General features: G+C 27.7%; 1 protein-coding gene across 2 annotated transcripts; it reads left to right on the top strand.

Annotated features, from left to right (window-relative positions):
• Nucleotides 1-996: 996 nt before the first annotated feature.
• Nucleotides 997-15,907, top strand: LOC145844045 (zinc finger protein DPF3-like). Of its 2 annotated transcripts, XM_082951374.1 has the most exons (9): nt 997-1,119; nt 5,591-5,661; nt 5,890-5,996; nt 9,519-9,793; nt 10,938-11,010; nt 12,491-12,634; nt 13,748-13,878; nt 15,004-15,162; nt 15,505-15,907. In XM_082951374.1, exons 1-9 carry the CDS (start codon nt 1,027-1,029, stop codon nt 15,622-15,624), a joined length of 1,173 nt encoding a protein of 390 aa, XP_082807500.1. In that variant the 5' UTR covers nt 997-1,026; the 3' UTR covers nt 15,625-15,907. The 2 variants fall into 2 exon arrangements, with proteins under 2 accessions (XP_082807500.1, XP_082807501.1); XM_082951375.1 differs by lacking the exon at nt 12,491-12,634.
• The last annotated feature ends 3,312 nt before the right edge of the window (nt 15,908-19,219 follow it).

The following is a 19,219-nucleotide window of genomic DNA, read 5'->3' as shown; positions in this document are numbered from 1 at the left end:
TTATTTTCTAAAGCCTTCAAATGGTAATAATTAATTAAAATTCTTTTAAAGTCAGAAAAAATTCCAAAATTTTCCTAGAAATTTACAAAGTTATTTAAATGGTATAAATCCAATGGTATAAATTAGTAAAATGTTCTTTATAAAACTATATCTTTTATTAAACTAAGTGAACAATTTATATAAGTAAAACATGTTTTAGTTAAATATTTTTTATTATTAGTTGAAGGTTTTAATTGTAAAAGTTACTTATATGTCGTTTCGTTTATTTAGATACATTTATGCTAGGAAATGCTAAAAAATTGTGTCGTTTTTCAGACGAGCTGTGTTTATAAGGTAATAATACAAGTATTTTGCTGATAGAGCTGTTTATTGCAAATACATCAATCATACACAGATGGTTCAAGTGATTTATTGGAAGTTTAATAATTGAATTCAGCAAAAAAGCTGTTGTTTTAACCTGTATTAAAATTAGATTAAAAGCCTTGTATAGTTTCAAGTGTTAGGTTATGCATTTTAGAATAAGTTAAGAGTTTAATTTAGAAAAGTCAGGAAAATATTAGTAAAAAGTCAGGAAATTTTTCTTAGCTTGATCTGTGGCAACCATGTACTTAACACAGTTTTTAACCTTAAACCTAACTTAAAACTTTAAATAGACCCAAATATGTTTTCTATTAAAAACCTTTGAAAAATTCAAAAAACCTGGAAGAAATTTATCAAAAACCAGTGGCAACCCTGCTTGAATATTTAGAACATTTGTATTAAGTTCAACTTAAGTTTTATTAAAATAGATATATCTGGTCTATCATTTATACAATTTTTATAGTAACATTTTAGTATGTTGATTATTTCAAATCAAGCTGAGTTTTTTTTTCCAGTTAACTTAAATTGTTTAATAATTTTCAATTAACTATCGATTATTTTTTATGAGAGTTATTTGCAAAATAATGAGACAAACTGACTTGTTTGAAAGGCGGATTTTATCAGTTTGTTACTTGCAGCAATAAATAACAAGTTAATGCTGTCACCATGCCTTACAAGTTGAAGGTTTCAGATGCTTTCTATCGGGAGCAGATGGAAAATTTGAAAGCTTACAACAAAAAGCTTTTGTGTGAGAGAAAGGTGAGTTTTTAAATTCCGTACAAGTTGTTTTCATCTTTAGTGTAAGTATGAAGATAAAGTTGATAAGATAAATAAAAGTTCAATAATTTTTTTTGTATAAAACAAGATTAATAGGATTTTCAATAATCACTAAAAACTGAAAAAAAAAAACTGGAATTTTTAAATGCCTAGTAACAAAACTTGGACTAGAGTACAAAAATCTGTCATATACAGTATTGTTAATATTTTTTTTATTACAGAACTTATTTTAAGTAGCAATACAGTATCTTATCAATATTTTTATTCCATTTAAGACCTCAAGTTTTATATTATACTAAAAATAGACTAAAAACTTGTACTTAAGAAAACCTGGAAGAAATTAATAAAAACTAGAAAATTTTTTTAAGAACATTTGGCAACCTTAGATTAAGGGCATAGGGGGGGTAAACACCCTTTTTTGGTTTTTGAACTTATTTTATATAGTTTTTACTAAGCTACAACATGCTTTTTACAGATTTTAAAAATTCAAAATAATTTTTGAGATATAGCGGGTCAAAGTCGGAGCCAACAATAGGTTCCTTATGGGAGGCGCAAACTAAAACAGCAAAAATAGACTATTTTACTAAACAGTTTTTTTTTTGTTTTTTTGTTATAAAATTTTTATTTTTTAAAATTCTGTTCCGACAGAATTTTCTAAATACTGCAAGGAACATTTCCTGAAAATTTGAGGTGGTTATCTCAAAAAACGTAGGAGGAGATAGATTTTTAGTTATTTGCCGTTTTAGTTTGCGCCTCTTATAAGGATCCTATTGTTGCCTCCGACTTTGACCAGCTATATCTCAAAAAATATTTTGAATTTTTAAAATCTGTAAAAAGCATCTTGTAGCTTAGTAAAAACTATATAAAATAAGATCAAAAACCAAAAAAGGGTGTTTACCCCCTATGCCCTTAAGTAATGTTCAATAAAACAACATTATAATCAGTGATAATAATCATTAGTACTATTTTTCAATGTTTGTCATACAAAACATACATAGAGAATAATTATATTCTATATTGTTCAAACAAAGTAAAAGTTAAAATTCTTTTTCACTGCTTCAAGCTAAATTCATTCCTGTTTAAAATATTTTTTACCTTGATGACCGTCCTTAGATTCTTGAGTTTCTTTTTGTAAATGCAAAAAAAAAAGACATGTTTTTGACTCTTAGATGTAAAAAAACATGTATTTAAACTCATTAAACATTGTATCTGAAAAAATTAATAAATATAGAATTTAGGTAAAATATTGACATAGATTTGAAATTTTTTTTAAAGTATTATAAGTTTTTTGTGCCTTTTAATAAGAAACAAAGTTTTAACTGAGCTGATTTTTTTTGTTAATTTTTTAAGTAGAGCTTCAAGTATCTAAAAATGGTAGAAACTAAAATCTTTGATAAATACTAAGTTTGTCAGTTATTAAAGTTAAGCTTTGTTCTAAACTAGGGGTGGGCAACGTACGGCCCGCGGGCCGGATCCGGCCCGCAGAGTGAAAATGACCGGCCCCCAAACCTTTTTTAATTTTAAATGGAATCCGGCCCGCGGACAACATTGATCCAGCCTGCAAGTTGATGATCCGGCCCGCTAAGCATTTTCAAAATTTATATAAAATCCGGCCAGCCAATTTAATTAATATAAAACTTATACAAAACCTTTTTTGAACTATTTCATTAAACAAAACGGTAAGACTTTGACTCTGAAAAAGTTTGTTAAAATGGCTCATTATTTTGTGGATTCTGTTTCAAGTCAGTTGAAGTAATCTTTTCTCAAATCATCCAAAAACAATTGTTTGCTGAACTAACTTTGATGATCTTACCTACCATAATGTTTTCATAAAAAATAGACGTGTAAAAAATTGCTGTCTTTTCCAGATAAGTATTGAGTTGTTTTTTTAAATGTTTAAAATAATAAAAAAATATTTTTTTAATCATCGACAAGCTTTTTAATTCAAACTGCTCAAATTTAAATTTTTGTCAAATGTTTTAAGTTTAGACTACCATTTACACTTTTTCTGCTATTGTTTTTTCATTAAGGATTTTTTGAATAATTAAATGGTTAAGTTTAGTGATGACCAATTGATGACAATAGTTTCACTTGATAATAAGTTTGGTCGTCGTTTTGCAGACTTTTAACAATTAAGTGAAGAATTCGACATTATTTCATCACCGTCGACGTTTGACACCGATAATGTACTTAGTAATATTGTTAGAACTGTTGAACTTCAATGTGGCAGTACACAAAAAGAAAAGTTCAAAACTGAAAAATTTTCAAATTTTATTACTTACTTAACAAGTAAAAGTTTGTTAATTTAAAAAAGATGACAATGAAGTTATTTGTTCTGTTTGAGTCTACATATTTTTGCAAACAAACATTCTTAACCATGTATATAAACAAAAGTAAGCTGCGTTCAAAACTTACTGATACCAATTTACAGTCATTACTGATATCTACTTCAAATAAACTTCCAGATTTTAAACAACTTGTTAAAAACTTTTTTGATCCAAGAATGTCTCATTGATTTCTTTTTAGTGTAATTATTCTTGCTAAGTTCTTTAAACTTAAAATTTAAATTATAATGTGTGATATAATAATTTAAATATAAATTTTATGTTTTAGTTTTTTGTTTAGTAATATTTTCACTAGTGAAATCGATCTTAATCTAAAAGTCTACTAAACTAAAATGTTTGTTATGCTAAAATATATATTAATTTCTTAATTTGTTTAAATATTTCGTTATTTTATGTTAGTACTTTTATTAAAGTATTTTAAGTGCACTGTTTGATTATTATTTTTAAAGTACAGAATTTAGTTAAATTTCGTAAGTTAATTATAACTATTTGATATTTTGAAAGTAAAAGTGTTAAAATTTCAAGCCAAAGTAATTTGTTATCTAGTCTTAACTATTTTTTAAATAAGTTAATAAGAAAATTTGAAATCAAACATATAATTTTTGTTGCTTTTATAAGATTTTTAGATATACTTTATGTATTATTTATCGAGCCAAAGTTTGTCAACTTCTAAAGATGACCATGGAACTAGTTGTGTTGTTTGATACTTCTTACATTTAAAAGCAAACATTTCCGACCATAAACATTAACAAGGATAAGCTATCTTCAAACCTAATCGGTATTTCAGTGCATTTGCAGATTTTCCAAAACTTTCATGCAACTAGATTTAAACAACTCTAATACATGATCAACCTTAAGTATTTCATCAAAATTTTTTATTTATTTTTTTTGCTTTTTATGGTAATACTGTTTATTATATCAGAATTATTTTTTGTTTTTTTTTCTTTTATACATGCAAAAAAATGTAATGAATCTTATTTAGCTTAATTAAATTAAACAACAGTAGTTTAATATTGTATTGTTTGTTAAATTTTGAAAAAATATTATCACTATAGACTCCAGACAAGGATTTACAAAATTACTTAATTTCATATAGTTTTTTTTCGAATAGCAATTTTTTTATGTTTTAGCTTGAAATGTTAGGCTCGAGTAATTTTTAGTGACCGAATTATAATTTTTTTAGGACTAACTAGTATTAATTCGGGCCAGAGTTATAATATACATAGAATTATGAATACTTAATTAAATATAACATAAAATTTCATACTTAAGAATCTTGGTAATTAATGTATTTATTCAAAATTCTGAAATACCCGATCAATAAGCATCTAACCGGATCGAAACCTTTTTGAAATTAGCTTCCATTCGGATCCAGATCTTTGTCTAAAATTAGTATATAGCCGGATCCGAATAATATGTTTAAAATGGGATCCAGATCTAAAAAAAGATCCAGCTGAATCCAAAAGATCACTAACTTGAAATGATCCGGCCCGCTGAGGACTATATTTTTCTGGATCCGGCCCGTCAACTATTTACGTTGCCCACCCTATTCTAAACTGATGTGTAGCCCTCAATAATTTTATTTCGTTATTAGGAAGTATTAGCTTAAGTATTAGATGATGACTATTTAAATAAGTATTTCATTTAAATGAAAAGGTATCTATATTTTTGTGTATACAATTACAGGACCATTAATTTTAACTTACAGGGTATACAGTATACACTCATACCCTAAAAACTTTAATCTTATCTTATAAACTCTGGCTAACTCTTTTTAAATTTTTAAAATGCCAATAATTTGATTAGTTTCAAATTTTACTAAGTTTGTTTCAGTAAATATTTAAAACTCTAGCTAGTAGCTGTAAAATAAATTTCCATTTAGTTCAAGCTTAGGTAACCATTAAAACATTTTACATTTAATGTTGTAAATCACTCATAACAATACGCGTAATAAGTTTTAACTTGTCAACTACTTTTTGTCAAACTCTTTTGTTTTAAGTTTACATTGAAACAATTTAATTTTTATAACTATCATTTTTCGTACTACTTTTTGTGTTTTTTAGATCAGCATAACAGTTTGTTTCTTTTGTTACAATTTACTTTTTTAGGCAAGGCTACCTTACTTGGACTCACAAACTAACGTTGCTCAAAGAGACTGCTACCTATACTTTGAAAGAAGGTAATTGTTCTATTGCTACAGCTGTTTAGTTTTTTAGTTGTAGAAAAATAATTTTAAGTATCTTTTTGAGTTAATGAACAACTTTTATTTTTAATTGATAATTTTTATTTACGTAAGTTGTGCTATTTCAAACCATGTTTAAACTTAAGTACCAAAAATGTTAAAAAGTAAATCCCCATTCATTAAAAACTTAACCTATTTGTAAAAAGTACTTTATTGTTCAAAAAGGCACAGAGGGCCAGGCACAAAACCAGGTTCTATTTGTTCGTATCCTGCCAAAAGGTGGAAGAAAAGACCCAGAATATCTCCGATAGCAGATAGCAACCATGTTGAAGGTAATATTAGTTTATGAAAGTTTACGAGTTTTTAGGAATGCTTGAGTGTTAAAATGTGTAAAATCAAAGCAGTGAAAATCAGTTGGTAGTTAAATATAATTACAGGGTTGCTTAAAACCTGGAATTTTTAATTTATGCCAAGAAACTGGAATTTGAGAAGAAAATAAACCTGGAATTTTTAACATGTTAAGTAGTAAAGTTTCGATTTGACACAAAAAGTCTATCCTATAGATTTTTTTTTGTCATCATCAAAATTTTTTTATGTTAAAAACAAATTTAAAGTAGTTTTACAGTATCTTTTCAATGTTTTTATTAGTGATGTACCGGACCCACAATTTCGGGTCCGGCCGGACCCGGATCCGGACTTTTTTTTCAAATCAGAATCCGGCCGGAACCGGATCCGGACTTTTTTTTCAAATTAGAATCCGGCCGGAACCGGATCCGGACTTTTTTTTCAAATTAGAATCCGGCCGGAACCGGATCCGGACTTTTTTTTCAAATTAGAATCCGGCCGGATCCGGATATCAGACAAAAATGGCAATATCCGGCCGGACCCGGACCCGGATAGTGAGTACGGTACATCATTAGTATAAACTAGCCTAAGTCACAATGAGGTTTTTAAAAACTAAAAAAAATAACTTTAATCTAATAATAAGTAGAACAGCTAGCCACAAGGTTTACAAATTTAGGTGTTATTTACAATTAAAAATCTGAAATCAAGTTCATGAACAAAATACACAAGAAAATTACAATATATTGAAAACTGGATCAGCTCAAACTCATTTAAAATCTAAAAGAAAACTAGCCTGAGTTTTTACAAAATACTAAACTAGCTTGAGGCAGGCAGTCCAAGATTTTCTAAAATTCCCAAAAATTTTCAAACTAGCAGGGTTGCCACTGTTTAAGTCAATAAAACTAGCTAGAGTGAGTATAAACAAGCCTGAGTCAGAATGAGGTTTTTAAAATTACTTTAATCTAATAATCAGATTACAGCTAGCAAAGGTTGACAATTTGGTAGTAAAGTTGTGGACTGATTGTGGTACACTTAACTTTTTAGTAGTACCCATCATAATTAAATCCTACCTTATATAATTAATATCTAACAAATACTCAATTCTAACTGAGACTACTTTCTATAATCAGACACGACAGTTTTGAGTGATGAATCTTTTATATAAAACACAACAAGAAATACAAGCATATACAAAATTATTAACTACTTTGGTAACACTTTAAAAACTGGAAACTATTTAAATCTATTTTAAAAGACTTAAAACAATATACTAAAAATTAAATAAAACTTTTAGTAAACAAGAAACTGTAAAATTTTGAATAAACTATTAAACTATAAACCTGGCTTAAATATTTAAACAATTAAACACCAGTTGAAATATTCACTTTTAAAACAAAACACTACTTACAATAACCATTCACAAAAAGTTCAAGATATTTTGTTGCTTCAAGCTGCACACCAAACTAACTAACTGCTTACATATAAACTGCCTGTCATGTTCTGATGTTTTGTTGCATCAGTATTTAGTTTAAAAAATTTCGTCATATGATTCTCATTGGCTCGTACATTCAACCGTATTAACTCTAAATATTCTCTGAGCTCAACTTTAAACAACAAATAATGCAAGTATTCATTCCAAAGTTTTCAATTTTACAACATATGTAAAGAGTTGCATTTCTAGAATGTTTATTTCATAGTTTAAATGTAAACAAGTGTAAATTAGTCACGTGTACAAAATGAGCCAATCGGGGTAGGTGTTTAATTTTAAGTGACGAAAATGACTCTTATTAATTAACACAGGGTTTGTTTTTAAAAAAATATTTTTCAATATGCTCTTTTTTACTAACTAGATCCGGGTCCGGCCGGATCTCTGATAGGATCCGGCCGGAACCGGATCCGGACTTTTTTTTTCAAATTAGAATCCGGCCGGAACCGGACCCGGACTTTTTTTTCAAATTAGAATCCGGCCGGAACCGGATCCGGACTTTTTTTTCAAATTAGAATCCGGCCGGATCCGGATATCAGACAAAAATGGCAATATCCGGCCGGACCCGGACCCGGATAGTGAGTCCGGTACATCACTAGTTTTTATACAGTTTAACACAGTTTCTTACCTTAAACTTAACTTTAAACTAAAAATAGAATTAGTAATGTTTACTTTTTAAAACTTGAGGGAATTTTGAAGATCTGGGAAAATCTGCCAAAAATATTTGGCAACCCTGTAATTAAGACCAGCATGTTAATTTTTTATTGAAAAAAACTCCCTATACTCAAAGAAAAATTTAGCTACTGAATAATATTTTAGCTAATAAAAATAATATTTTGTTCGTTTATTTTCGAAAATATTATGACATGTAAACTTGATAAGGACAAAAAATTAAGAATGTTTGTGTTTTGCTAAATGTAACATCTTTTTTATTTGAAAAGTCTGATTATAATAAAATCTTTAGAAAAGTTTATTGTTTTAAGACCAATAAACTTATAAATCAGCACAAATAAAACATTTAAGTGTATAGATATTAACTTAAAATTTAAGTACAAGTTTGTACAATACTACTTTAAAATGTTTTTAGATCTTGTGCCATAAATAAATTATAAAAATAATGTCTGTAACTAGTTCTTATAAAAACGCTCTTTTTATACATTGCTGTATTTGTAAACAAAATCAATTGTACAAGGATTTTAAAGTTTTGCTACTTCATTATTCAGCCATAATTTCTCTTATATTTTAAAACAAAGCCATCAATATTTCTTTAACATTTGAGTATAAATCATATACTGAATTTTTATTTTTTTTTAAGTTTATACAAGCTAATGTTTCTTTTACAAAACCTTCTTTTGAAAACTGTTTTGAAAATTGTGTTTAAATCTAGTGTTGTAAGTAGTAGTTTTTATATTTGTAATTTATAATCATATAAATTTGTTTTTGAATGAGCTGAGTTAAGAAAAATAAGAATTTAATGAATAACTGCTACTTATTTTATGTCAATTAAATTTTCTTACATATCTCAAAATAGTGTGTAAAGTATTATTATTAATTTTTCACAGGGTTGCCAAAAAATCTGGAATTAAAGAAATTTTGAAAAAAAGACCTGGAATTTTAAACAATTTTTACATGGTAACTAAGAAAATTTCGATTTGACACAAAAAATCTATCAAATAGATAAATAAAATTATCATCATCAATTTTTAATTATTAAAATCACATATAAAGTAGCTTTACAGTATCTTTTATATGTTGTTATACTATTTATATCAATTTTTTACCTTAAACTTAATTTCATAATAAAAATAGACCCAAAACTTGTACTTTTGAAAACCTGGAAGAAGTTTCTAAAAAACTTTTGGGTTTGAAAACCTGTTTTTAATTTAAATAATTATTTAGCTCTTTTAAATCAAAATTAGTTGCTCAAAGCTCTCACAATTTCACTGATTATTTTCCAACTTTAACCAAAAATGCCTTTCACAATAATCCCATCAGTATGTTATGTTTAAATTGTTCATCACAGGATACAACGCCAGGCTGAGGGGAATCCCCCAAAACAAGACGTACAACGAGGACTTCTCAACGGAGGGAACTCCCCTCATCAGCGAGAACTCCAACGATTCGTCGATGCACCACCAATCGACGAGCGAGCTTGTTGACCAAGAGGTTCACCAGGACACTTCGGAGTCGCACGTTTCGGTCGACGACTCGGATTACAAGGACGCAGATTTCGAAGTGGCGCCGTCCAGCGGTCAGCAGCAAGGCGGGAAGAGAAAGAACAAAAAGAAAAATACTAGGGTGAGTCGGGTTGAATTGTTTAGTTACTATCAAGATTAGTTGAATTCTAACAAAGTTGGTTTGGTTATGAGTTATTTAGTATTTAAAATTTATACAACATAATTTTCTATATGTATTTATTTAGTTATTTTATTTATATATTTATAACCAGAGTGAGGTGATTGAATTATTAATAAGTGTTTTGTTCATTGATTAAAGTTGACGGTACTGAATAGTGTTTTAGTTTTGAACATGATTTTTTTTGCCAAGTCATTTCGAATGACAATTGAATTTTAGTACGTGTTTAACTTACTATTATTTTTTTAATAATAGATGAGTTACAAATAAATACGTTTAAAATAGAGGACTAGGGTGAGTTGAATTGAAATAATAAATTTATTTTTTAATATTTAGTTTTTATGATGATAATTATTTCATTAAATTAGTATTATTTAATTTCAATGATTAGCTTTATTTGAAAAGTTCATGATGTTTATTGATAAGCTGTTTCAACCACAACATAAGTATGAAATTTATTACAATTTTTATTTTTCTACACCAAAAACTGGTCGATAAGTATCATACTTGAATAATTAAGATAAATAAAAGTAACAAATTATACAGTATCCTTCTTTTATTACACTGACATATGTTTCTGTGTGTTAAATGAGTCAACACACTTCAACAGAGCTCTGTAAAAAATAAATACTGTAATGAGAGAATAGAAGCTAAAGTAGGTATATACATGTGTCCATTAAAAATAAAAATAATTGCCTTAGGTTTTTATTGGTTAATAATATATAAAATTCTTAATGCAAATCAGACTGTTATAAAACTATATAATTATTTGTAATTATTAAGTCTAAATTAAATAAGTTAAAGTAAAAATACAAAAAATTATAACAAATCATAATATAAACTACTTACATGAAATAAAGGAAGTACTAATTCTAAAATATTTACTGGTTACTAATCATTGAAAAAAATGTATTTAACAATTACGTCACAATATATATGAACATTAGGACTAATATATTTTGTATATAAGGAATGCTATATAATTTGGAATTATTTTATATTCCAATAAACTTGTTTCGCTAGGATCTTTTGTTAACAAACGCATAATTTTATATTTTGAAAAGATAAACAAAAGAGTATTTTTAAGGGATCAACAAGATCGAAGAAGACAGAAGAGCAAATTATTCAGGAGGAAATTAGTAAGCCGCACCAGTGCATGTGTTAGTTTTTATATTGATAATAAAAAGTTTGCTTGTTAGAATGAATGTAACTTACTTCATAGTTGAGCAAAAAAAAGATATACTTTATAAGCGTTTAAAAGATTTCGGGTTTAGTATACTTTGTAAAACTTAAAATGAATTGGAAAGAAAATTTTTATAATAGATTAATCTTAGTTCTTGCAAGCAAATTGAAAAAAATTATTTGACAAGTAGCTGCTCCAAAACAATTTCAAAAATGTTTTGTGACTTAAGTTTTTATATGAATTATTATTGATTTTGAAACACTAAATGTCAAAAAGTTTATATTAAGTTCGCTGTGTTTTTCCAACGATATTTCATACAAGCAAACACAAAAGTTTATGATAAATCTAATTAAAAATGTTTTCAAATTTAAATTATTTATTTTATTAATTTGGGTTTAAAACTACTATAAGGTTCAACTTTGTTTTAAATAAAAATGTTAAAATAAGGAGCAAAAATAAACAGAGCAAAGTTTATTGCTAAATAGTGTAAGTTTTTATTTTTTAAAGCCATTTGATTAAAAAAGAATGTTTTCTAGTTTTAGATAAAGTAAGCATGCCAGTTAGAAATAGTTTTAATTGTAGTGTTCTCATTGCGACTAATAACTACTAAAATAAAGTTTTACTTCTTAGTATAGAATTAAAAATTTATCTGAATTATTTCTTTACAATGCCTTTCGCTGTCTCATAGTTTTGTTTTGATTTTTTTTAATTTTAGAATTAAAATATTCAGGGTTGCCAAAAAGCCTGAAACTCTGGAAAAACCTGGAATTTGACAATTGAGCTAAAAAACTTGGAAAAAGCTAGAATATAAGAAATTTTGAAAAAAAACCTGGAATTTTTAACATATTAAGTAAATAAATTGCGATTTGACACAAAAAATCTTATAGATAATTTTTTTTGACGTCATCAATTTTTTTTTATTAAAAAACACATTCAAAGTAGCTTTACAGAATCTTTCCATGTTTTTATATTGATCATCACAGTTTCTTACCATAAAATCAACTTTATACTAAAAATAGACCCAAAAAAGTGTACTTTTAAAAACGTGAAGGAAATTTTATAGAACCTGGAGAAAATTTGTCAAAAACATTTGGTACCCCTGAATATTGCTTATATACAACTTAAATAAGTTGGAAGAAGATTTTAGTGTACTTGTAATAAGAGTACACTCGTAAAAATTTTGAGTCTTTACACTCACTACAATATTATCAAGACTAAATCTAAAGAGAATTTTTTCCGAAAATATTTTCTTAAAAGAAAATGAAATGTTTTAGTAAAAGTATAAACTGATTTTTTTAAATGTGTCTTCTGTTAATGATTCAACAATGAAATCAGGAAATAAATAAAATAATAAAAAGTTCAGTATAAGTTTGTAACATTGTACTTTTTATTATTTAACTTCTTAAATTCATAAAAAAAAACTTTTGTCACCGTTGCTACTGACAACCGGTACCCAGATTGCCCCAAAAGGTACAAGAACAAGCCCGGACTCAAGTACCACCTTGCACACGCTCACCCCGAAATACTGGATGACAACCACCACGGTTGCTACGATACCGGTTACCATGGTTACATGATGCCCCCACCCCTGTATAGGCAAGGTGCAACCCATAAAAATTATTATTTGAATGAAGCTGCCCAAATCAATCTTTTATTTTTTATGATTTTTATTTTTATATGAAAATATTCTTGTCATGATTGCTAATATTTTTTTGATGATCACTTGTGTTTTACTTTAAAATAAAAGTAATGCCACTGCTTGACTATCACTTTTGTTATAAATTAAAAACAATAATTGTTTTCAAAGCATGATTTTCTAACGAAGATTTTTAGAATAAGAAATATATATTTGACCTTAATAACAAACATTTACAATAAATTTAGAGCTAATCATGGAATGTTGCTCATTAACTTGTGATTTATCAGCATGGTTTTGAACAATTAAACTAAACAACTTTTTTTTATTTAGTAAATTTTTTTTTATAAAAAAGAACCTAATATAGTCAAACTTTTGTTTAATAACAGTTAAATCTATTTTTTAAACAAAACCAGTAAGTACAATATTTGCTATTTCTATTTAGTTTATGTAAAATTTTAAATTTAAAACATTTAAGTACTTTTTAGATTGAAAACTTCATTCAAACACTTACCTGGTTAATTACAATTTAGCCAAAAAACTTTTTCCCTGGGTATAACTGCTAAAATAAAAAAAAAACACCTGATGATTAATTCAGGGTTGCCACTTTACCTGGAAAAACCTGGAATTCGACGACCTGGAAATTTGATCATAAAACCTGGAAGATCCTGGAATTTTTAATAATTTTAACATTATCAGTAGTAAGATTTCGATCTGACACAAAAAAAAGATTTTTTTGTCATCATCAAAATTCTTTTTTATTAAAAAACATAATTAAAGTAACTTCACAGTATCTTTTCAATGTTTTTATACTATTTAATACAGTTTCTTATATAGAAATTAATCTAAAACTAAAAATAAACCCAAAAATGTGTACTTTTAAAAACCTGGAAGAAGTTTGGAAAACCTGGAAAAAAAATTGAAAAAACGAGTGGCAACCCTGTTAATTAAATTACTACTGTTCTGTTTGATTCGTAAAATTGTCGTTTCAAATGCTGCTTATAAACCTCATATTTCATTTCACCTAGCTCATCCTATACCGACCAATGAATTTCTCTTAATTTTGTAATATTTTCAGCTGAAGAGAAGTCTCAGGTTGACGAGGCGAGTTTCAACGACGGGAATTCCCACCAGGTCGACAAGCTGAAGGAACCGAAATCTTTGTATTGCGATTTTTGCCTGGGCACTGCGGAACACAACAAAAAAACTGTTTGTTTATTAAGAAAAATATTTTTGTTGGTTATATGTAGTACAGCAGTTCTTGAATCATTTAATTTAAATTAAATTGTATAACAAAATGAATATTTAACCTTATTGAGTCTTTGCATTATTAATAGATACTTAATTTATCTGTATAAACACAACAAAAAATGTTTGTTATTTTATTGATAATTTTGTTTATTTATCTAATAGATAACTACTTTAGCGTTGCACTTTAAAGTCTGCTTTGAAAGTTGTTAGAATTAATATTTTATTTATTCTTGAAGTAATTGTAAATGATAAAAACAAATCTTAAAATATATATTAGTTATACACTTACTTTAATTTATTGTTTTAGTGTCAAGCTTTAGGAGATGTAATCACGTTTGTTATTTCTATAATTCCAAGGCTTCTAGAGAAAATGGTATCACATTATTGATATTAATAGAGTAACCAAAAAACCTGTAACCTTGAAAAAAACTTGAATTTGAGAAATTTGAAAAAAAAAACTGGAATTTCAAACGAAAATCTTTTTAATAATTTTTACATTTAAAATTTTGATTAGACATAATGAATCCATCATATAGATCAGGGTTTCCCAAAGCAAGCTAGGTTGCCCCCTTAAGGGCCATTACAGAAATTTGACCATAAGCGGCAAAGAGGCCAAAGGGTTGGGGAATGAGTAGTAAAGGAGGTCATAATTCGAAATTTACGTTAGATATTCTGGAGTTGATGATGAAGAGCAAAATATAAATGGTCTTTGACGTTTTCAATGGTAGTTTTTTGAGAAATCTTGTCGGAGAGGGCCATATAATTTAAAACTTCCTTAAAGGTGGCCCTTAAATAAAAAGTTTGGAAAACCTTGTTTTGGATGATTTTTTTTTGTTAATAAAAAATAAAAATTAAAGTAGCTTTCCAGTATCTTTTCAAACTTGTTGTACTGTTTAGAACATTTTTACCTTAAACTTACTTATGCACTAAAAGTAGATCAAAAAATTCGGACTTATAAAATCCTGGATGAAATTTCTTGAAAAAATAAATTTGGCAATCCCGTATTAATTATTTACCATATTATCATCACCAGGGTCAGCCACAGGAGATGGTATCATATTAAAAAAAAATCTTTATTTCCAGGGTCAACCCGAGGAGATGGTGTCGTGCGCCGACTGCATCAGGTCCGCGCACCCCACCTGCCTGCAGTTCACCGCCGTCATGACCGCAAACGTCAAGAAGTACAAGTGGCAGTGTATCGAGTGCAAGAGCTGCCACCTGTGCGGAACTTCTGACAACGATGTTAGTTGATGATTTGTTTTGCAACATGTTAGTATTTAGATGTGTTTCGTGTATTAGATGCTGGTGTAAATATTAGGTGTGTCATATTCACTCATAATTAATAATTTGGTAGACTAAATGCTCATTGTTTTTATTATTGTACCAACACTGTTACTGCTGTTAAAATTTGACTACTTTTATCACTTGTTGCATACAAATTGTCAGAATTCGAATTTGAACAGTCATTTAACCTTATTATACACACACACATACTTGTTGTTGGTTATTACACACACACATACTTGTTGTTGGTTATTATACACACACACATACTTGTTGTTGGTAACAGATTAATCATTTCAGGAGCAACTTTTGTTTTGTGACGATTGCGACAGGGGCTACCACATGTACTGTCTCACTCCCCCGATGAGCAGCCCTCCGGAAGGTAACTGGGTCTGCTCGCTGTGTGGCGACAACAAGTAGTTGCCATGGCGACAACAAGTAGTTGTTATAACGACCAACTATATATCAACAAGCGTTGAGAACATATTTGTTGTAAGTTTTTGATGAAAACATTTCTGTACAAACATGCTCAACTTTTCTAACTAATATGAGTGTCTGGAATTTTTATCTGTTGATTAATCGTAAAGCTATTCATTGATATAATAATGCTTTTGAAAAACCTATTTTAATGTGTTTTTATCTGTGTATATTATTGTGGCTTGTATTCTATTTACTAACTTGTAAATAAATTTAGAAATATCGAAATAAATTTCAACTACTTGAATCAAGCTAAACAAAGCTATTTTAAATAAGTTACTTAGTTAAACAGTTGACAAGTTTTTATGTATAAAACTAAAAAAAAGATTTATCTTATTTTATCAAGATAGCTTAATATTTTGCTGATTTCGTAAAACCAAAAGCTTATTAGTTTTATCAATGAATCTTTCTTAAGCTATCTACAATCCTAGACTGTCGAAAAGGCATATGTAACTTATACAAACGAGTAGTTTTTGACAAAACTCACAAGATTTTTTATGCTTAAGTTTTTAAAGTATGCTATTGGCAGGATTTTAATCAACAAAACAAATCGGTTTTAAATATAAACATTTGAAGTTATTTTTTATAACTCAATTTAGTAAAACTAGATATATTCCAAGCTATTTTCATCAGTAGGTAGTAGAGGGTTGCTAAAAACCTAGAGTAATCTGGAATTTGACAATTTAGGTAAAAAAACCTGGAAATCGAGAAATTTTGCGTAAAAAAGGAATTTTGGACAAAGATCTTAAAAAACTTGAAATTTTGAAATTTTTTTATGTTAAGTAATAAAGTTTTGATTAGAAACGAAAAATCTATCATATACATTTTTTTTGTATTATTTAGAACAGGGTTTCCTAGATTTTTTTAAAGGCCCCCCTTTATAGAAATATTAAGAGCTATGGCCTCCAACAAGATTACTCAAAAAACTACCATTGAAAACACATAAAACCTTTTTTTGCTCTTCATCATCAACTCCAGAATATCTAGTGTAAGTTTTAAATTATGACCTCATCACCCCCCTGTGGCCCCTTTACTGCTCATGGCCCACTTTGAAAAACCCTGATTTAGAATTTGTTTATTATAAGCATCATTAAAAGTAGCATTACAGTGTCTTTTCAATGTTTTATACAAACTAAATTAGTTTTTTAACTGAAATTTGATTTTATGATACACGTTGACAAATAAAGTTTACACTTTCAAAAACCTGAAAGAAGTTCATAAAACCTGGAGAAATTTTGTTAACACTGTACATAAAAATAAACATTACCTGAAATCCAAATATCAAAGCTACCCTTTGTAGACAACAAGAAATTTGATTATAGTGTTGCTTTATTTACTTTTTTTTGGTGTTTTTATTTTTGTATATAGATAATTTGAACATTATAGTATAATGATTTAATTTTGTATGTACTTGAGGTTTGTTTATTATGACTACTTCTGTATATGTTGAGTTTTTCTTTATGTTTATAGCTCCATAACCACTAATGAAAATAGCTTGAAATATATCTAGTTTAACTGTATTGAATATATTTATATATTCTGTCATTTGAAATTGGTTTATGCCAGACAAGGTTTATTCTACCAGATTAGGCAGCAGAATTAGATTATATATTGTCATATTGATAAGTAATGGATTGTAACAAATAATTAAGATGCTAGAAATAATAATGCAGTCTATTTTCAGTCAATCTTCTAAATCTGTTAAAATATCCAAGATCTTACTGAAAAATCTTACAAGTAATTATGTTTGCAATCAGTGTGGCAGGTAGTTCACTTTTATCAATACATAATCAGATTGCACATGTTAAAAAAATGTTTTTATTCTGCCTGTCCTAGTACGGATCTCGGCTTGTATCGGACGCTCGAAATTATTCGTATGTTTTTACCATAAGTTCAAAGAAATAAACTATTTTGAAAAGCATATATAACTAACGGTGGCAGAAGGTCAATTTAGATTTGATAAATCTTTTTAAAATGTGGTATTTTGTATAACTTCACAACTAATAAGTGTAATTTTGTAAACTTTCTACAAGCATTAAAAACGTCTTTTTTTGTCAGTTTAACTAAACATTACAACCGTAGAATGTGAATCATTTTGAAATAAATTTTTCTAACACTGAATTATCTAAATATTTTCTGCTTACGAAACAGTTATTTTCAAATAAACACCATTTGCTATACCAAAGAGCAAGCAGACTTTTATAAAATGCTTGCCAGTTTCTCAATTAACCTTCTCGCGGGAAATATCCGTTTTCAAATATTTTTTCAGTAGCAACATGACAACGCTTCAAACTAAAATCGGTATAAAGTAAGCATTGGTAGATCATCAATAAAAAATAATTATTAAATCGAAACCACAATTTAAATAAAATGGCTTATTTTTAGCTGAAAAGTACCGCAGTTTTCCGGCCCCTGGATACATGGGCTAGTACCAATAATATAAAATCGGTTGTTCAATTAAAACTATGGACTTTTTGAAACAAACAAAGCTCGATTTATTTTTAGGAAGTAAAAAATAATGTGTTATCCATACCCCAAAAATATGTTTGAAACTAAGTATTACGTGGCGCTAGGTTAGAAAAATGAATTGTTTTTTTTGTCCAGAACAGTTGCCATAGATTGTAATTATTTGTATTAGTGAAGTACTTGAAACCTTAATGCCCTTTAGCAAAAGTGATTACTTTCTACCGTTGAATGTGTTAAGGATTTAATTTTCAATCAAAATACTTATATTGATAAGAAACAGTCACAAGTCAGTAACTGTATGATACATCAATTTTGTAAACTAAAAAATCTATAATAAACGACTAATTATTAAAAGAAAAATTTGCAGTTTCCAGCGCTTTGAATAGCCAAGTTGGTAGTGGTGTGTTAGAAACTTATATGTATTTGCTCACACCCGGCTCGAAAGACTTTTTTTGTAATATTTTAACTTTAGGTCATATTAATTTTGTAATCAGCTTTAGTCATTTTCTCGTAAAAATTACTTCTATACTAATTGTACTTAAGAAATGTTATTTAGTAACAAGAAAAATTTTAAAATCTCAAAAGTTTCTGATTAACTGTTATAGAATTTTTACTTATCTTATTCGATACTTTTTTTTGATAAGTGTATGTTTTGTATCTTTAAAGTTAGATAACTTTTTTTTTTTAATTTGTTACCTAAATCAGACTAAAATAATAGTGATTAAAAATTTCATGTTTTAGCTTGATTTATCTATTTGATCACCTTTCAAAACACTATATGTTTAGCTGAAAGTCAAAGAAAAGTAAAGTAATATCAAAATTTTGAAACACAAAATAATTTTTATTATAAAAGATACCTTCTTACTATTGTGAGGTAAGTTTTATTCTAATTTATACTTATATAATTAAAAATATTAAAAAGAAATTTGCATAATTTAGAACTCTTAGGTTTGTGGTTATTTCAAGTTTTTTCTTATATACTTTATAACATATATTGTTTATTGAACGATAAAAAAGCGCTCAAAAAGTTTGGTTTAAGGACCTGGTGTACGAAGGAACCTTTTGGTTATCG

Source organism: Thalia democratica, chromosome 9 (genome assembly GCF_965202585.1).
Source record: "Thalia democratica chromosome 9, ktThaDemo2.hap1.1, whole genome shotgun sequence".
In the NCBI taxonomy this organism is placed as follows: Eukaryota; Metazoa; Chordata; class Thaliacea; order Salpida; family Salpidae; genus Thalia; species Thalia democratica.
The sequence above is the reverse complement of the archived record's forward strand: the minus strand, read 5'-3'. Positions and strand labels throughout refer to the sequence as shown.

Coding starts and splice junctions, on each gene's coding strand:
- LOC145844045 (XM_082951374.1), top strand. CDS start 1,027: ATGCCTTACAAGTTGAAGGTTTCAGATGCTTTCTATCGGGAGCAGATG. Junction 11,011..12,490: donor TAAGCCGCACCAGTGCATGT/GTTAGTTTTTAT, acceptor ACCGGTACCCAG/ATTGCCCCAAAAGGTACAAG. Junction 15,163..15,504: donor GCGGAACTTCTGACAACGAT/GTTAGTTGATGA, acceptor TAATCATTTCAG/GAGCAACTTTTGTTTTGTGA.